The 19,895-nt window shown below is 50.7% G+C and overlaps 1 protein-coding gene across 1 annotated transcript in view; it reads left to right on the top strand.

Moving 5' to 3' along the window:
• Window positions 1-638: 638 nt before the first annotated feature.
• LOC136006604 (sarcoplasmic/endoplasmic reticulum calcium ATPase 1-like) overlaps window positions 639-19,895 on the top strand; it is a gene marked incomplete at its 3' end in the record, with an annotated part of 40,486 nt that continues 21,229 nt past the window's right edge. The window contains exons 1-10 of the mRNA XM_065664610.1: window positions 639-893; window positions 1,483-1,500; window positions 2,653-2,735; window positions 5,631-5,735; window positions 6,898-7,036; window positions 10,226-10,306; window positions 11,121-11,206; window positions 12,710-13,008; window positions 17,045-17,211; window positions 18,563-18,650. Of these exons, the coding sequence (XP_065520682.1) occupies window positions 776-893; window positions 1,483-1,500; window positions 2,653-2,735; window positions 5,631-5,735; window positions 6,898-7,036; window positions 10,226-10,306; window positions 11,121-11,206; window positions 12,710-13,008; window positions 17,045-17,211; window positions 18,563-18,650 (1,184 nt within the window). The remainder of the gene's footprint in view (window positions 894-1,482; window positions 1,501-2,652; window positions 2,736-5,630; window positions 5,736-6,897; window positions 7,037-10,225; window positions 10,307-11,120; window positions 11,207-12,709; window positions 13,009-17,044; window positions 17,212-18,562; window positions 18,651-19,895) is intronic.

The raw sequence follows: 19,895 nt of genomic DNA, 5'->3' as shown, positions 1-19,895 counted from the left end.
ATGGGGTCCTATGGGGGGGGTGACACCAATGGGGTCCTATGGGAGGGGGGGCACCAATGGGGTTCTATGGGGGGGGGCACCAATGGGGTCCTATGGGGGGGGTGACACCAATGGGGTCCTATGGGAGGGGGGGCACCAATGGGGTTCTATGGGGGGGGGCACCAATGGGGTCCTATGGGGGGGGTGACACCAATGGGGTCCTATGGGGGGGGGGGCACCTATGGGGTCCTATGGGGGGGGGGGGCACCAATGGGGTCCTATGGGGGGGGGCACCAATGGGGTCCTATGGGGTCCAATAGGATCCTATGGGGGGGGGCGACACCAATGGGGTCCTATGGGGTCCAATACGCTCCTATGGGGGGGGGGTGTGCGGTGTGGTGTGGGCTGTACCATTGGGTCCCCCCCATAGGGGGGGGCGGAGCCCAAAGGGGGCGGGGATAAGGGGGGAGGGAGGGGGGGGGGAGGGGGCTGGACCTTTATGGGGTGACCCCCTCATAAGCCCCCACATGAGAACCCCCCCCCGCGAGGGTGGCCGAACCCACCCCCCCCCACCCCCCCACCCCCCGCTTTGCAGTGGCTGGAGGGGTCTATAGGGCGCTATAGGGTCTATAGGGCGCTATAGGGCGCTATAGGGGGCTATAGGGTCTATAGGGCGCTATAGGGGTCTATAGGGTCGATAAGGCACTATAGGGGTCTATAGGGTCTATAAGGCGCTATAGGGGTCTATAGGGTGCTATAGGGCGCTATAGGGCGCTATAGGGCGCTATAGGGCGCAATGGAGAACGCCCATGCCAAGGGCATCGAGGAGTGCTTGGCCTATTTCGGGGTGAGCGAAAATGTGGGGCTCTCCCCGGAGCAAGTGAAGAGGAGCCTGGAAAAGTATGGATACAACGGTGAGGAATGGGGGGGATATGGGATCTATGGGGTGCGGGGGGTGTGGGGTTTGGGATCTATGGGGTGTGGGGGGTGGGATATATGGGGGATATGGGGGATATGGGGTATATGGGGTATGGGGGATATGGGGTATGGGATCTATGGGGTGTATGGGGTGTGTGGGGTGTGGGGGATATGGGGTTTGGGATCTATGGGGTGTGGGGTGTGGGATATATGGGGTGTATGGGGTGTGTGGGGTGTGGGGGATATGGGGTTTGGGATCTATGGGGTGTGGGATATATGGGGGATATGGGGTATATAGGGTATGGGGGATATGGGGTATGGGATCTATGGGGTGTATGGGGTATGGGGGATATGGGGTTTGGGATCTATGGGGTATGGGGTATATGGGATATGGGGTATAGGATATAAGGAATGGGGGGGATGTATGGGATATATGGGGGATAAGGGGTATAGGGGGTATGGGGGATATGGGATATAGGGAATATGGGATCTGGGGGATAGGGGATATATGGGATATAGGGGGTATGGGATATGGGGGTGTCCCCATTGACCCCATTGACACCCCCCCTTATTTCTGCCCCACAGAGCTCCCGGCTGAGGAGGGTGAGTGCCTTGTGCTTTCCCTATGGCATTCCCAAAGGGGATCCCAATGGCATTCCCAATGTCATTCCCGATGGGGATCCCAATAGCATTCCCAATAGGATTCCTGATGGGGATCCCAATGGCATTCCCAATGGCATTCCCAATGGGGATCCCAATGGCATTCCCAATGTCATTCCCAATGGCATTCCCAATGGGGATCCCAATGGCATTCCCGATGGCATTCCCAATGTCATTCCCAATGGGGATCCCAATGGCATTCCCGATGGCATTCCCAATGTCATTCTCGATGGCATTCCCGATGGCATTCCCAATGGCATTCCTGATGGGGATCCCAATGGGGATCCCTATGGCATTCCCAATGGGGATCCCAATGGCATTCCCAATGTCATTCCCGACGGCATTCCCAATGTCATTCCCAATGGGGATCCCAATGGCATTCCCAATGTCATTCCCAATGGCATTCCCAATGGGGATCCCAATGGCATTCCCAATGGCATTCCCAATGGGGATCCCAATGGCATTCCCAATGTCATTCCCAATGGCATTCCTGATGGGGATCCCAATGGCATTCCCGATGGCATTCCCAATGGCATTCCTGATGGGGATCCCAATGGGGATCCCAATGGCATTCCCGATGGGGATCCCAATGGCATTCCCGATGGCATTCCCAATGGCATTCCCAATGGCATTCCCAATGGGGATCCCAATGGCATTCCCGATGGCATTCCCAATGGCATTCCCAATGGGGATCCCAATGGCATTCCCAATGGCATTCCCAATGGGGATCCCAATGGCATTCCCAATGGCATTCCCAATGGGGATCCCAATGGCATTCCCAATGTCATTCCCAATGGCATTCCTGATGGGGATCCCAATGGCATTCCCGATGGCATTCCCAATGGCATTCCTGATGGGGATCCCAATGGGGATCCCAATGTCATTCCCGATGGGGATCCCAATGGCATTCCCGATGGCATTCCCAATGGCATTCCCAATGGCATTCCCAATGGGGATCCCAATGGCATTCCCGATGGCATTCCCAATGGCATTCCCAATGGGGATCCCAATGGCATTCCCAATGTCATTCCCGATGGGGATCCCAATGGCATTCCCAATGGCATTCCCGACGGCATTCCCGATGTCCCCTCGCAGGCAAATCCATCTGGGAGCTGGTGGTGGAGCAGTTCGAGGACCTCCTGGTGCGCATCCTGCTGCTGGCCGCCTGCATCTCCTTCGTGAGTGCTTCCATAGGGAACAGCGGGGTCGGGACGGGATCGGGACGGGATCGGGACGGGATCGGAACGGGATCTGAATGGGATCTGAATGGGATCTGAATGGGATCTGAACGGGATCTGAACGGGATCTGAATGGGATCTGAACGGGATCTGAATGGGATCACAACGGGATCTGAATGGGATCTGAATGGGATCTGAATGGGATGAAAATGGGATACAAATGGGATCTGAACGGGATCTGAATGGGATCAGAATGGGATCTGAATGGGATCACAACGGGATCTGAATGGGATCAAAATGGGATCAGAACGGGATCTGAATGGGATCTGAATGGGATCTGAATGGGATCACAACGGGATCTGAATGGGATCAAAATGGGATCTGAATGGGATCTGAATGGGATGAAAATGGGATACAAATGGGATCTGAATGGGATCTGAACGGGATCTGAATGGGATCTGAACGGGATCTGAATGGGATCTGAATGGGATGAAAATGGGATACAAATGGGATCTGAATGGGATCTGAACGGGATCGGAACGGGATCTGAATGGGATCTGAATGGGATCTGAATGGGATCTGAACGGGATCTGAATGGGATCACAACGGGATCTGAACGGGATCTGAATGGGATCTGAATGGGATCAAAATGGGATCTGAATGGGATCTGAACGGGATCTGAATGGGATGACAACGGGATCTGAATGGGATCTGAACGGGATCTGAATGGGATCACAACGGGATCTGAATGGGATCTGAATGGGATCTGAACGGGATGTAAATGGGATACAATTGGGATATAAATGGGATCTGAATGGGATACAAATGGGATAATGGAATCTGAATGGGATCTGAATGGGATCTGAATGGGATCTGAACGGGATATAAATGGGATACAAATGGGATATAAATGGGATCTGAATGGGATACAAATGGGATAATGGAATCTGAATGGGATCTGAATGGGATCTGAATGGGATCAAACGGGATCTAAATGGGATATAAATGGGATCTAAATGGGATAACAATGGGATATAAACGGGATAACGGGATAAAAATGGGATAAAAATGGGATCTAAATGGGATAACGGGATAAAAATGGGATAAAAATGGGATCTAAATGGGACAAAAATGGGATCTAAATGGGATAACAATGGGATATAAATGGGATAATAGGATAAAAGTGGGATCTAAATGGGATCTAAATGGGATCTAAATGGAATGAACATACGATAATGGGATCTCAATGGGATCAAACTGGGATCTCAATGGGATCTCAGTGGGATAATGGGATCTGAATGGGATCAAACTGGGATCTCAATGGGATCTGAATGGGATCAAACTGGGATCTCAATGGGATAACGGGATCAAACTGGGATCTGAATGGGATCAAACAGGGATCAAGCTGGGATCTGAATGGGATCAAACTGGGATCAAACTGGGATCTCATTGGGATCTCAATGGGATCAAACTGGGATCAAACTGGGATCACAATGGGATCAAACTGGGATCAAACTGGGATCTCAATGGGATCTGAATGGGATCAAACTGGGATCAAACTGGGACCTCAATGGGACCTCAATGGGATCTCAATGGGATCAAACTGGGATCAAACTGGGATCTCAATGGGATCAATCTGGGACCAAACTGGGACCTCAATGGGACCTCAATGGAATCTCAATGGGGTGAAACTGGGATCAAACTGGGACCAAACTGGAACCAAACTGGGACCTCAATGGGATCTCAATGGGACCAAACTGGGACCAAACTGGGACCAAACTGGGACCTCAATGGGATCAAACTGGGACCAAACTGGGATCAAACTGGGACCAAACTGGGACCTCAATGGGATCTCAATGGGACCTCAATTGGACCTTAATGGGACCTCAATGGGGATCAAACTGGGACCAAACTGGGACCAAACTGGGACTTCAATGGGACCTCAATGGGATCAAACTGGGACCTCAATGGGATCAAACTGGGATCTGAATGGGATCAAACTGGTATTTCAATGGGACCAAACTGGGACCAAACTGGGACCTCAATGGGACCTCAATGGGATCTCAATGGGATCAAACTGGGACCAAACTGGGACCAAACTGGGATCAAACTGGGACCAAACTGGGATCAAACTGGGACCAAACTGGGATCAAACTGGGACCAAACTGGGACCTCAATGGGACCTGAAGGGGATCAAACTGGGATCAAACTGGGACCTCAATGGGATCTCAATGGGACCAAACTGGGCCCAAACTGGGCCCAAACTGGGAGCTCGCTGGCACCGGGGCCGGGCCGCCCTTGCTGTGCCCTTGGTGTCGGGATCCGGTGACGTCTCGGGTGTCCAGCAGCTGCGGGGGGGGGGGGGGGATGGGGGGGGGATGGGGGGGGGATGGGGGGGATGGGGGGTGGGGGGATGGGGGATGGGGGGGATAGGGGTTATAGGAGGTATAGGGGGTCTATGGGGTATGGGATCTATGGGGTATAGGGGGTATATGGGGGGGTATGGGGGGTATGGGGGGTATAGGGGGTATGGGGTATATGGGATCTATGGGGTATATGGGGTATGGGATATATGGGATATGGGGTAATGGATATGTGGGATATGGGATCTATGGGATCTCCATGGGTCCGTATGGGTCCCTATGGGTCCCTATGGGTCTTTATGTGTCCCTATGTGTCCCTATGGGTCCCTATGGGTCTCTATGGGTCCCTATGGGTCCCTATGTGTCCCTATGTGTCCCTATGGGTCCCTATGGGTCTCTATGGGTCCCTATGGGTCCCTATGGGTCTCTATGGGTCCCTATGTGTCCCTATGTGTCCCTATGGGTCCCTATGGGTCTCTATGGGTCCCTATGGGTCCCTATGGGTCCCTATGGGTCTCTGTGCCCCGGGCAGGTCCTGGCCTGGTTCGAGGAGGGCGAGGAAACGATCACGGCCTTCGTGGAGCCCTTCGTGATCCTGCTCATCCTGGTGGCCAACGCCGTGGTGGGCGTCTGGCAGGTGGGCACCGGGGGCACTGGGAGGGACTGGGAGGGACTGGGATGGACTGGGAATGGACTGGGAATAGAATGGAATGGACTGGGAGGGACTGGGAATAGACTGGGATGGAATGGGAGGGACTGGGAATAGACTGGGATGGAATGGGATGGACTGGGAATAGACTGGGAGGGACTGGGAGGGACTGGGAGGGACTGGGAGGGACTGGGAATAGACTGGGATGGAGTGGGATGGACTGGGAATAGACTGGGAGGGACTGGGAATAGACTGGGATGGAATGGGATGGACTGGGAATAGACTGGGAGGGACTGGGATGGACTGGGAGGGACTGGGAGGGACTGGGAATAGACTGGGAGGGACTGGGAGGGACTGGGATGGAATGGGAATAGAATGGGAATAGAATGGGATGGACTGGGAGGGACTGGGATGGAATGGGAATAGAATGGGATGGACTGGGAGGGACTGGGGTGGAATGGGAATAGACTGGGAGGGACTGGGATGGACTGGGAATGGACTGGGAATGCACTGGGAATAGAATGGAATGGACTGGGAGGGACTGAGAATAGACTGGGAGGGACTGGGAGGGACTGGGGTGGAATGGGAATAGAATGGGATGGACTGGGAGGGACTGGGATGGAATGGGAATAGAATGGGATGGACTGGGATGGACTGGGATGGACTGGGAATGGATTGGGAATAGAATGGAATGGACTGGGAGGGACTGAGAATAGACTGGGAGGGACTGGGAGGGACTGGGATGGAATGGGAATAGAATGGGATGGACTGGGAGGGACTGGGAGGGACTGGGATGGACTGGGAATAGAATGGAATAGACTGGGAGGGACTGGGATTCATTCCCAACCTATTCCCATCGCATTCCCATTGCATTCCCATGGCATTCCCATCCTATTCCCATCCTATTCCCATCCTATTCCCATCCTATTCCCATTGCATTCTGACCCTATTCCCATCGCATCCCAATGGCATTCCCACCCCATTCCCACCCCATTCCCACCCCATTCCCACCCCATTTCCACCCCATCCCAACGGCATTCCCATTCTATTCCCACCCCATCCCAACGTCATTCCCATCCCATTCCCACCCCATTCCCTCCCCATTCCCACCCCATTCCCACCCCATTCCCGACGTCATTCCCGGCGGCAGGAGCGGAACGCGGAGAACGCCATCGAGGCGCTGAAGGAGTACGAGCCGGAGATGGGCAAGGTGTACCGCGCCGACCGCCGCAGCGTGCAGCGCATCAAGGCCCGCGACCTGGTGCCGGGCGACATCGCCGAGGTGGCCGGTGAGCCCCGCGGGGCCGGGCGCGCGGGCGGCACGGGCGCGGGGGATCTGTGGGGGGTATACGGGGGTACATAGGGGGGTATAGGGGTGTATAGGGGTGTATAGGGGTGTATAGGGATGTATAGGGGTATATAGGGGTATATAGGGGTATATAGGGGTATATAGGGATGTATATAGGGATGTATAGGGATGTATAGGGATGTATAGGGGTATATAGGGGTATATAGGGGTATATAGGGGTATATAGGGATGTATATAGGGATGTATAGGGATGTATAGGGATGTATAGGGATGTATAGGGATATATAGGGGTATATAGGGGTATATAGGGATATATAGGGATATATAGGGGTATATAGGGATATATAGGGATATATAGGGATGTATAGGGATGTATAGGGATGTATAGGGGTATATAGGGATATATAGGGGTATATAGGGATATATAGGGATATATAGGGATATATAGGGGTATATAGGGGTATATAGGGATGTATAGGGGTATATAGGGGTATATAGGGATGTATAGGGGTATATAGGGGTATATAGGGATGTATAGGGGTATATAGGGGTATATAGGGATGTATAGGGGTATATAGGGGTATATAGGGATGTATAGGGGTATATAGGGGTATATAGGGATGTATAGGGGTATATAGGGGTATATAGGGATATATAGGGATATATAGGGATATATAGGGATATATAGGGATAGATAGGGATGTATAGGGATGTATAGGGATATATAGGGATGTATAGGGATGTATAGGGATATATAGGGGTATATAGGGATATATAGGGGTATATAGGGATGTATAGGGATGTATAGGGGTATATAGGGATGTATAGGGATGTATAGGGGTATATAGGGATGTATAGGGATGTATAGGGGTATATAGGGATATATAGGGATATATAGGGATGTATAGGGATGTATAGGGATGTATAGGGATGTATAGGGGTATATAGGGGTATATAGGGATGTATAGGGGTATATAGGGATGTATAGGGATATATAGGGGTATATAGGGGTATATAGGGGTATATAGGGGTATATAGGGGTATATAGGGATGTATAGGGATATATAGGGGTATATAGGGATATATAGGGATATATAGGGATGTATAGGGATGTATAGGGATGTATAGGGATGTATAGGGGTATATAGGGGTATATAGGGATGTATAGGGGTATATAGGGGTATATAGGGGTATATAGGGATGTATAGGGGTATATAGGGATGTATAGGGATATATAGGGGTATATAGGGGTATATAGGGGTATATAGGGGTATATAGGGATGTATAGGGGTATATAGGGGTATATAGGGATGTATAGGGGTATATAGGGGTATATAGGGATGTATAGGGGTATATAGGGGTATATAGGGATGTATAGGGGTATATAGGGGTATATAGGGATGTATAGGGGTATATAGGGGTATATAGGGATGTATAGGGGTATATAGGGGTATATAGGGATATATAGGGATATATAGGGATATATAGGGATATATAGGGATAGATAGGGATGTATAGGGATGTATAGGGATATATAGGGATGTATAGGGATGTATAGGGATATATAGGGGTATATAGGGATATATAGGGGTATATAGGGATGTATAGGGATGTATAGGGGTATATAGGGATGTATAGGGATGTATAGGGGTATATAGGGATGTATAGGGATGTATAGGGGTATATAGGGATATATAGGGATATATAGGGATGTATAGGGATGTATAGGGATGTATAGGGATGTATAGGGGTATATAGGGGTATATAGGGATGTATAGGGGTATATAGGGATGTATAGGGATATATAGGGGTATATAGGGGTATATAGGGGTATATAGGGGTATATAGGGGTATATAGGGATGTATAGGGATATATAGGGGTATATAGGGATATATAGGGATATATAGGGATGTATAGGGATGTATAGGGATGTATAGGGATGTATAGGGGTATATAGGGGTATATAGGGATGTATAGGGGTATATAGGGGTATATAGGGGTATATAGGGATGTATAGGGGTATATAGGGATGTATAGGGATATATAGGGGTATATAGGGGTATATAGGGGTATATAGGGGTATATAGGGATGTATAGGGATATATAGGGGTATATAGGGATATATAGGGATATATAGGGATGTATAGGGATGTATAGGGATATATAGGGGTATATAGGGATATATAGGGATATATAGGGATGTATAGGGATGTATAGGGATGTATAGGGATGTATAGGGGTATATAGGGGTATATAGGGATGTATAGGGGTATATAGGGGTATATAGGGGTATATAGGGATATATAGGGATGTATAGGGATGTATAGGGATGTATAGGGGTATATAGGGGTATATAGGGATATATAGGGATATATAGGGATGTATAGGGATGTATAGGGATATATAGGGGTATATAGGGATATATAGGGATATATAGGGATGTATAGGGATGTATAGGGATGTATAGGGGTATATAGGGGTATATAGGAATATATAGGGGTATATAGGGGTATATAGGGATATATAGGGGTATATAGGGATATATAGAGATATATAGGGGTATATAGGGGATATATAGGGATATATAGGGATATGTAGGGATGTATAGGGATATATATAGGGATATATAGGGATGTATAGGGATGTATAGGGATATATAGGGGTATATAGGGGTATATAGGGATATATAGGGATATATAGGGACATATAGGGATATATAGGGGATAGATGGATATGGGATAGATGGGATATGGGATATGGGATAGGTGGGATGGATGGGATATGGGATATATGGGATGTATTGGATATGGATATGGGATATGGGATATATGGGATGTATGGGATATGGGATGGATGGATGGATGGGATGTGGGATATATGGGATGCATTGGATATGGGATATGGGATATGGGATAGATGGGATAGATGGGATGGATGGGTACGGATATGGGATATATGGGATGTGGGATATGGGATATATGGGATATGGGATATATGGCTATGGGATATGGGATATATGGATGTGGATATGGGATATGGGATGTGCAACATGCGATACATGAATATGGGATATATAGGATATGGGATATGGGGGATATGGGATCTATGGGATCTATGGGCTATGGGATATTGGGGCTGTGGCTCCCAGTAATTCCCAGTTCCCCCCAGTTGGAGACAAGGTCCCGGCCGACATCCGCATCATCTCCATCAAGTCCACAACGCTGCGGGTGGATCAGTCCATCCTGACCGGTACGGGGGTCCATACTGGTCCGTACTGGTCCATACTGGTCCATACTGGCCCGTACTGGCCCATACTTGTCCATATTGATCCATACTGGCACATACTGGTCTTTACTGGTCCATACCGGTCTATAATGGTCCATACTGGTCTATACTGGGCCATACTGGTCTATACTGGGCCACACTGGTCCATACTTGTCTATATTGATCCATACTGGCACATACTGGACCGCACTGGTCCATACTGGTCTGTACTGGGCTATACTGGGCCACACTGGTCTATACTGGGCCACACTGGTCTATACTGGGCCATACTGGTCTATACTGGTTCATACTGGTCCATACTGGTCTATACTGGGCCATACTGGTCCATACCAGTCTATACTGGGCCATACTGGTCTATTCTTGGCCATACTGGTCTATACTGGGCCATACCAGTCTATACTGGTCCATACCAGTCTATACTGCTCCATACCAGTCTATACCGGGCCACACTGGTCTATACTGCTCCATACCAGTCTATACTGGGCCACACTGGTCTATACTGGTCCATGCCTGTCTATACTGCTCCATACCAGTCTATAATGGTCTATACTGCTCCTTACTGGTATGTACTGCTCCATACCGGTCTATACTGGGCCATACCGGTCTATACTGGTCCATACCTGTCTATAATGGTCCATACCTGTCTATAATGGTCTATATTGGTCCATACCGGTCTATACTGGGCCACACTGGTCTATACTTGTCCATACTGGCCCATACTGGTCCATACAAGTCTATACCGGTCCGTACGGTCTATACTGGTCCGTACTGGTCCCAGGTGAGTCGGTCTCGGTGATCAAGCACACGGACCCAGTGCCCGACCCGCGCGCGGTCAACCAGGACAAGAAGAACATGCTCTTCTCCGTGAGTGACGGCCAGGCCTCCCGGAGCGGAGATCCCAGATCCATCTATCCCAGATCCCAGATCCATATCCCAGATCCATATATCCTATATCCCATATCCCATATCCATATATCCCATATCCATATATCCCATATCCATATCCCATATCCATATATCCCATATCCCATATCCCATATCCATATATCCTATATCCATATCCCATATCCCATATCCCATATCCATATCCATATATCCCATATCCATATATCCATATCCCATATCCATATCCCATATCCCATATCCCATATCCCAGATCCATATATCCCATATCACATATCCTATATCCCATGCCCCAGCCCCAACCCAACCCAACCCCAACCCAACCCAACCCAACTCAACCCAACCCAACCCCAACCCAACCCAACCCCAACCCCAACCCAACCCAACCCAACCCAACCCAACCCCAACCCAACCCAACCCAAGCCCAACCCCAACCCCAACTGCAACCCAACCCAACAACAACCCCAATCCAACCCCAACCCAACCCAACCCAACTCAACCCAACCCAACCCCAACCCAACCAACCCCAACCCATCCCCAACCCAACCCAACCCAACCCCATCCCCAACCCAACTCAACCCAACCCAACCCCATCCCCAACCCAACTCAACCCAACCCAACCCAACCCAACCCATCCCATCCCCAACCCCATCCCCAACCCAACCCAAGCCCAACCCCAACCCCAACTCAACCCAACCCATCCCCATCCCCATCCCCAACCCAACCCAACCCAACAACAACCCCAATCCAACCACAACCCCAATCCAACTCAACCCAACCCAACCCATCCCCATCCCCAACCCAACTCAACCCAACCCAACCCAACCCAACTCAACCCAACCCAACCCAACCCAACTCAACCCAACCCAACCCAACTCAACCCAACCCAACCCATCCCCATCCCCAACCCAACCCAACCCATCCCAACAACAACCCCAACCCAACCCAACCCAACCCAACCCCAATCCAACTCAACCCAACCCAACCCAACCCATCCCCAACCCAACTCAACCCAACCCAACCCCAACCCAACCCAACCCCAACCCCAACCCAACCCAACCCAACCCAACAACAACCCCAATCCAACCACAACCCCAATCCAACTCAACCCAACCCAACCCATCCCCATCCCCAACCCAACTCAACCCAACCCAACCCAACCCAACTCAACCCAACCCAACCCCAACCCAACCCAACCCCAACCCCAACCCAACCCAACCCAACCCAACAACAACCCCAATCCAACCACAACCCCAATCCAACCCCAACCCAACCCCAACCCAACCCAACCCAAGCCCAACCCCAACCCAACTCAACCCAACCCAACCCAACCCGACTCAACCCAACCCAACCCCAACCCAACCCAACCCAACCCAACCCAACCCATCCCCATCCCCCATCCCATCCCCATCCCCAACCCCAACCCCAACCCCAACCCCAACCCCCCCCCCTCTCCCATTGCAGGGCACCAACATCGGCGCCGGCAAAGCCGTCGGCATCGTCGTCGCCACCGGCGTCAACACCGAGATCGGCAAGATCCGCGACGAGATGGCGGCCACCGAGCAGGACAAGACCCCCCTGCAGCAGAAGCTGGACGAGTTCGGCGAGCAGCTCTCCAAGGTCATCTCCTTGATCTGCGTCGCCGTGTGGCTCATCAACATCGGCCACTTCAACGACCCCGTCCACGGCGGCTCCTGGATCCGCGGCGCCATTTACTACTTCAAGATCGCCGTCGCCTTGGCCGTCGCCCGCCATTCCCGAAGGTGGGAATGACGCCGGGATTTGGGGGGGGGGGGGGATGGATGGAAAGGGGGAGAAGTGGGGGGGGAAAGGGGGCTTTGAGTCGATGATGGGTCTTAAATGGGATGTTGAGGGCTGTAATGGGGCATCAATGGGGTCTTTGAGTCGATCATGGGGCTGCAATGGGGTCTTTGAGTCGATGATGGGGTTCTATGGGGTCTTTGAGTCGATGCATGGGGGCTCTAGGGGGTCTTTGAGTCGATGATGGGGGCTCTAGGGGTCTTTGAGTCGATGATTGGGCATCAATGGGATCTTGAGAGCCATAATGGGCTTTCAATGGGGTCTTTGAGTCGATGATGGGGGTTCTATGGGGTCTTTGAGTCGATGATGGGGGCTCTAGGGGTCTTTGAGTCGATGATTGGGCATCAATGGGATCTTGAGAGCCATAATGGGCTTTCAATGGGGTCTTTGAGTCGATGATGGGGTTCTAGGGAGTCCTTGAGTCGATGATGGGTCTTCAATGGGGTCTTGAGGGTCGTAATGGGGCTTCAATGGGGTCTTTGAGTCGATCATGGGGCTGCAATGGGGTCTTTGAGTCGATGATGGGGTTCTATGGGGTCTTTGAGTCGATGATGGGGGTTCTAGGGGGTCTTTGAGTCGATGATGGGGCTCTAGGGGGTCTTTGAGTCGATGATGGGGGTTCTAGGGGGTCTTTGAGTCGATGATGGGGTTCTAGGGGGTCTTTGAGTCGATCATGGGGGTTCTAGCGGGTCTTTGAGTCAATGATGGGTCTTCAATGGGTCTTGAGGGTCGTAATGGGTTTTCAATGGGTCTTTGAGTCGATGATGGGGTTCTAGGGGGTCTTTGAGTTGATGATGGGGTTCTAGATGTGGTTCTATGGGTCTTTGAGTCGATGATGGGTCTTAAAAGGGGTCTTGAGGGTCGTAATGGGGCTTCAATGGGTCTCGAGGGCCATAATGGGCTTTCAATGGGGTCTTTGAGTCGATGATGGGGTTCTATGGGGTCTTTGAGTCGATGATGGGGTTCTAGGGGGTCTTTGAGTCGATGATGGGTCTTAAATGGGATGTTGAGGGCTGTAATGGGGCATCAATGGGGTCTTTGAGTCGATAATGGGGGTTCTAGGGGGTCTTTGAGTCGATGATGGGGGTTCTAGGGGGTCTTTGAGTCGATGATGGGGGCTCTATGGGGTCTTTGAGTCGATGATGGGGGTTCTATGGGGTCTTTGAGTCGATGATGGGGTTCTAGGGGGTCTTTGAGTCGATGATGGGGTTCTAGGGGGTCTTTGAGTCGATGATGGGGTTCTAGGGGGTCTTTGAGTCGATGATGTGGGCTCTATGGGGTCTTTGAGTCGATGATTGGGCGTCAATGGGATCTTGAGGGCCATAATGGGCTTTCAATGGGGTCTTTGAGTCGATGATGGGGGTTCTAGGGGGTCTTTGAGTCGATGATGGGTCTTAAATGGGATGTTGAGGGCCGTAATGGGGCTTCAATGGGGTCTTTGAGTCGATCATGGGGCTGCAATGGGGTCTTTGAGTCGATGATGGGGTTCTATGGGGTCTTTGAGTCGATGATGGGGGCTCTATGGGGTCTTTGAGTCGATGATGGGGGTTCTATGGGTCTTGAACGTCGTAATTGGGCTTCAATGGGGTCTCGAGGGCCATAATGGGCTTTCAATGGGGTCTTTGAGTCGATGATGGGGGTTCTATGGGGTCTTGAGGGTCATAATGGAGTTTCAATGGGGTCTTTGAGTCGATGATGGGGCTCTAGGGGGTCTTTGAGTCGATGATGGGGGTTCTAGGGGGTCTTTGAGTCGATGATGGGTCTTCAATGGGGTCTTGAGGGTCGTAATGGGGCTTCAATGGGGTCTTGAGGGCTATAATGGGCTTTCAATGGGGTCTTTGAGTCGATGATGGGGGTTCTAGGGGGTCTTTGAGTCGATGATGGGGGTTCTAGGGGGTCTTTGAGTCGATGATGGGTCTTAAATGGGATGTTGAGGGCCGTAATGGGGTTTCAATGGGGTCTTTGAGTCGATGATTGGGCGTCAATGGGATCTTGAGGGCCATAATGGGCTTTCAATGGGGTCTTTGAGTCGATGATGGGGCTCTATGGGGTCTTTGAGTCGATGATGGGGGTTCTAGGGGGTCTTTGAGTCGATGATGGGGTTCTAGGGGGTCTTTGAGTCGATGATGGGGTTCTATGGGGTCTTTGAGTCGATGATGGGGGTTCTATGGGGTCTTTGAGTCGATGATGGGGTTCTAGGGGGTCTTTGAGTCGATGATGGGGTTCTAGGGGGTCTTTGAGTCGATGATGGGGTTCTAGGGGGTCTTTGAGTCGATGATTGGGCGTCAATGGGATCTTGAGGGCCATAATGGGCTTTCAATGGGGTCTTTGAGTCGATGATGGGGGTTCTAGGGGGTCTTTGAGTCGATGATGGGTCTTAAATGGGATCTTGAGGACCATAATGGGGCTTCAATGGGGTCCTTGAGTCGATGATGGGGTTCTAGGGGGTCCTTGAGTCGATGATGGGGGTTCTATGGGGTCTTTGAGTCGATGATGGGGCTCTATGGGTCTTGAGGGTCGTAATGGGGCTTCAATGGGATCTTGAGGGCCATAATGGGGCTTCAATGGGGTCCTTGAGTCGATCATAGGGGCCCTATGGGGTCCCCAAGGCCCCAGCGGGGCTCTATGGGGTGCCCAAGACCCTAATGGGGCTCTATGGGGTGCCCAAGACCCTAATGGGGCTCTATGGGGTGCCCAAGGCCTCCGTAGGGGTCTCAGTGTTGCTTTGGTGGCCTCTGAGCCTGTTCTGGGTGGTTTGGGTCCTGTTTTGGGTCTATTTGTGCCCATTTTGGGTCTATTTTTGTCCATTTCGGGCCCATTTGGGCCCATTTTGGACCTGTTTGTGCCCATTTTGGGTTTATTTGAGCCCATTTCGCGTCTATTTGTGCCCGAATAGGGTTTTTTTGTGCCCATTTGGGCCTATTTATGCCCATTTGGGGACTATTTTTGCCCATTTTTGGCCTCTTTTTGCCCATTTTGGGTCTATTTGTGCCCATTTTGGCCTATTTTTGCCCATTTGGGGCTATTTTTGCCCGTTTTCAGCCTATTTGTGCCCATTTTGGCTCTATTTGTGCCATTTCGGGTCTATTTGTGCCCATTTTTCGTCCTATTTGTGCCCATTTTGGGCCTATTTGTGCCCATTCAGACCTATTTTTGCCCATTTCAGGTCTATTTGTGCTCATTTTGTGCCTATTTGTGCCCATTTTGGGCCTATTTGTGCCCATTTTGGGCCTATTTTTGCCCATTTCGGGCTTTTTTTGCCCATTTCAGGCATAGTTTTGCCCATTTCGGACCTATTTATGCCCATTTTGGGCCTATTTGTGCCCATTCAGACCTATTTATGCCCATTTCGGGTCAATTTGTGCCCATTTTGGGCCTATTTGTGCCCATTTTGGGCCTATTTGTGCCCATTCAGACCTATTTATGCCCATTTCGGGTCAATTTGTGCCCATTTTGGGCCTATTTGTGCCCATTCAGACCTATTTTTGCCCATTTCAGGTCTATTTGTGCTCATTTTGTGCCTATTTGTGCCCATTTTGGGCCTATTTTTGCCCATTTCGGGGCTTTTTTTGCCCATTTCAGGCATAGTTTTGCCCATTTCGGACCTATTTATGCCCGGTTTGGGCCTATTTGTGCCCATTCAGACCTATTTATGCCCATTTCGGGTTGATTTCTGCCCATTCTGGGCCTATTTGTGCCCATTTTGGGTCTATTTGTGCCCATTTTGGGCCTGTTTTTGCCCATTTTGGGTCTATTTGTGCCCATTTTGGGCCTATTTGTACCCATTCAGACCTATTTATGCCCATTTCGGGTCAATTTGTGCCCATTTTGGGCCTATTTGTGCCCATTCAGACCTATTTATGCCCATTTCGGGTCGATTTATGCCCATTCTGGGCCTATTTGTGCCCGTTTTTGGGCCTATTTGTGCCCGGTTTGGGTCTACTTGGCCCCATTTTGGTGCCGTTTGGGTGCCCGCAGGCCTCCCCGCCGTCATCACCACGTGCCTGGCGCTGGGCACGCGCCGCATGGCCAAGAAGAACGCGATCGTGCGGAGCCTGCCCTCGGTGGAGACCCTGGGCTGCACCTCGGTCATCTGCTCCGACAAGACCGGCACCCTCACCACCAACCAGATGTCCGTCTGCAAGGTGGGTGCCGTTGGGTGCCATTGGGTGCCATTGGGTGCCATTGGGTGCCTTAGGTAGCATTGGGTGCCATTGGGTGTCATAGGGTGCGTTAGGTAGCATTGGTGCCATTGGGTGCCATTGGGTCCCTTGGGTGCCTTATGTACCATTGGTGCCATTGGGTGTCATTGGGTCCTTCGGGTACCATTGGGTGCCATTGGGTGCCATTGGGTCCCTTGGGTGCCATTGGGTGCCATTGGGTGCCATTGGGTCCCTTGGGTGCCATTGGGTGCCATTGGGTGCCATTGGTGCCATTGGGTCCCTTAGGTACCATCGGGTGCCATTGGGTGCCATTGGGTGCCTTAGGTACCATTGGGTGCCATTGGGTGTCATAGGGTGCGTTAGGTAGCATTGGGTGCCATTGGGTGCCATTGGGTCCCTCGGGTGCCATTGGGTGCCATTGGGTGTCATTGGGTGCCATTGGTGCCATTGGGTGCCATTGGGTGTCATTGGGTCCTTCGGGTACCATTGGGTGCCATTGGGTGCCATTGGGTCCCTTGGGTGCCATTGGGTGCCATTGGGTGTCATTGTGGTGCCATTGGGTGTCATTGGGTGCCTTAGGTACCACTGGCTGTCATTGAGCGTCATTTGGTGTCATTGGGTCCCTTAGGTACCATCGGGTGCCATTGGGTGCCATTGGGTGTCATTGGGTGCCATTGGGTGTCATTGGGTCCTTCGGGTACCATTGGGTGCCATTGGGTGCCATTGGGTCCCTTGGGTGCCATTGGGTGCCATTGGGTGTCATTGGGTGCTATTGGGTGTCATTGGGTGCCTTAGGTACCACTGGCTGTCATTGGGCGTCATTCCCATTGGGTGCATTAGGTCCCATTGAGTCCCATTGAGTCCCATTGAGTCCCATTGGGTCCCCTTGGGTGCCATTGGGTGTCATTGGGTCCCCTTGGGTGCCGTTGGGTGCCGTTGGGTGCCATTGAGTCCCATTGAGTCCCATTGAGTCCCATTGGGTGCCATTGGGTCCCATTGAGTCCCATTGAGTCCCATTGAGTCCCATTGGGTCCCATTGGGTCCCATTGGGTGCATTGGGTCCCATTGAGTCCCATTGAGTCCCATTGGGTGCCATTGGGTCCCATTGAGTCCCATTGAGTCCCATTGGGTGCCATTGGGTGCCATTGGGTCCCATTGAGTCCCATTGAGTCCCATTGGGTGCCATTGGGTCCCATTGAGTCCCATTGGGTGCCATTGGGTCCCATTGAGTCCCATTGAGTCCCATTGGGTCCCCTTGGTGCCATTGGGTGCCATTGGGTCCCCTTGGGTGCCATTGGGTGCTGTTGGGACCCCGATGTGCCGTGCCCCCCAGATGTTCATCGTGGACAAGGTGGAAGGCGACACCTGCACCCTCAACGAGTTCTCCATCACCGGCTCCACCTACGCGCCGAGGGCGAAGTGTCAGTGCCGGCCATCCCATAATACCCCCCAGCACCCATAGCACCCCGTCATAACCTTTATTATCCCATCATATCCCATAATACCCCGTATTATCCCATATAATCCCATAATCCCCCCATATTATCCCATAACATCCCATAATAACCCATACTATCCCATATTATCCGGTAACATCCCATAATACCTCATATTATCCCATAATACCCCATATGATCCCGTAATATCCCATAATATCCCATATTACCCCATATTATCCCATAACATCCCATAATAACCCATATTATCCCATAATATCCCTTATCATGCCATAATACCCCATATTATTCCGTATTACCCCATAATATCCCATTATACCCCATAATATCCCGTATAATCCCATATTATCCCATAATATCCCATAATATCCCCTATTATCCCATAATACCCCATAATACCCCATAATATCCCATATTATCCCATAATACCCCATAATATACCATATGACCCCATGTTATCCCATAAAATCCCATAATCCCCCATATTATCCCATAATATCCCATAATATCTCCTATTATCCCATAATACCCCATATTATGCCGTAATATCCCATAATATCCCATATTATCCCATTATACCCCATAATACTCCATATTATCCCATAATATCCCGTATTATCCCATAATATCCCATAATATCCCCTATTACCCCATATTGCCCCATAACACTCCCCATTACCCCGTTACCCCGTTATCCCAATATCCCATTATCCCATTATCCCGATATCCCAATATCCCATTACCCCATTATCCCGTTATCCCATTACCCCATTATCCCATTATCCCATTATCCCGATATCCCATTATCCCATTACCCATTATCCCATTATCCCATTACCCCATTATCCCATTATCCCATTATCCCATTATCCCATTACCCCATTATCCCATTATCCCATTATCCCATTATCCCATTATCCCGATATCCCATTATCCCATTACCCCTTATCCCATTATCCCATTATCCCATTATCCCATTATCCCATTATCCCGCTATCCCGCTATCCCCTTATCCCATTATCCCATTATCCCATTATCCCATTATCCCATTATCCCATTATCCCGTTATCCCATTATCCCATTATCCCGTTATCCCATATCCCATTACCCATTACCCCATTATCCCATTACCCATTACCCCATTATCCCATTACCCCATTATCCCATTATCCCATTATCCCATTATCCCATTACCCCATTATCCCCTTA

The sequence above is a fragment of the Lathamus discolor genome, unplaced genomic scaffold (genome assembly GCF_037157495.1).
Source record: "Lathamus discolor isolate bLatDis1 unplaced genomic scaffold, bLatDis1.hap1 Scaffold_317, whole genome shotgun sequence".
In the NCBI taxonomy this organism is placed as follows: Eukaryota; Metazoa; Chordata; class Aves; order Psittaciformes; family Psittacidae; genus Lathamus; species Lathamus discolor.
The sequence above is the reverse complement of the archived record's forward strand: the minus strand, read 5'-3'. Positions and strand labels throughout refer to the sequence as shown.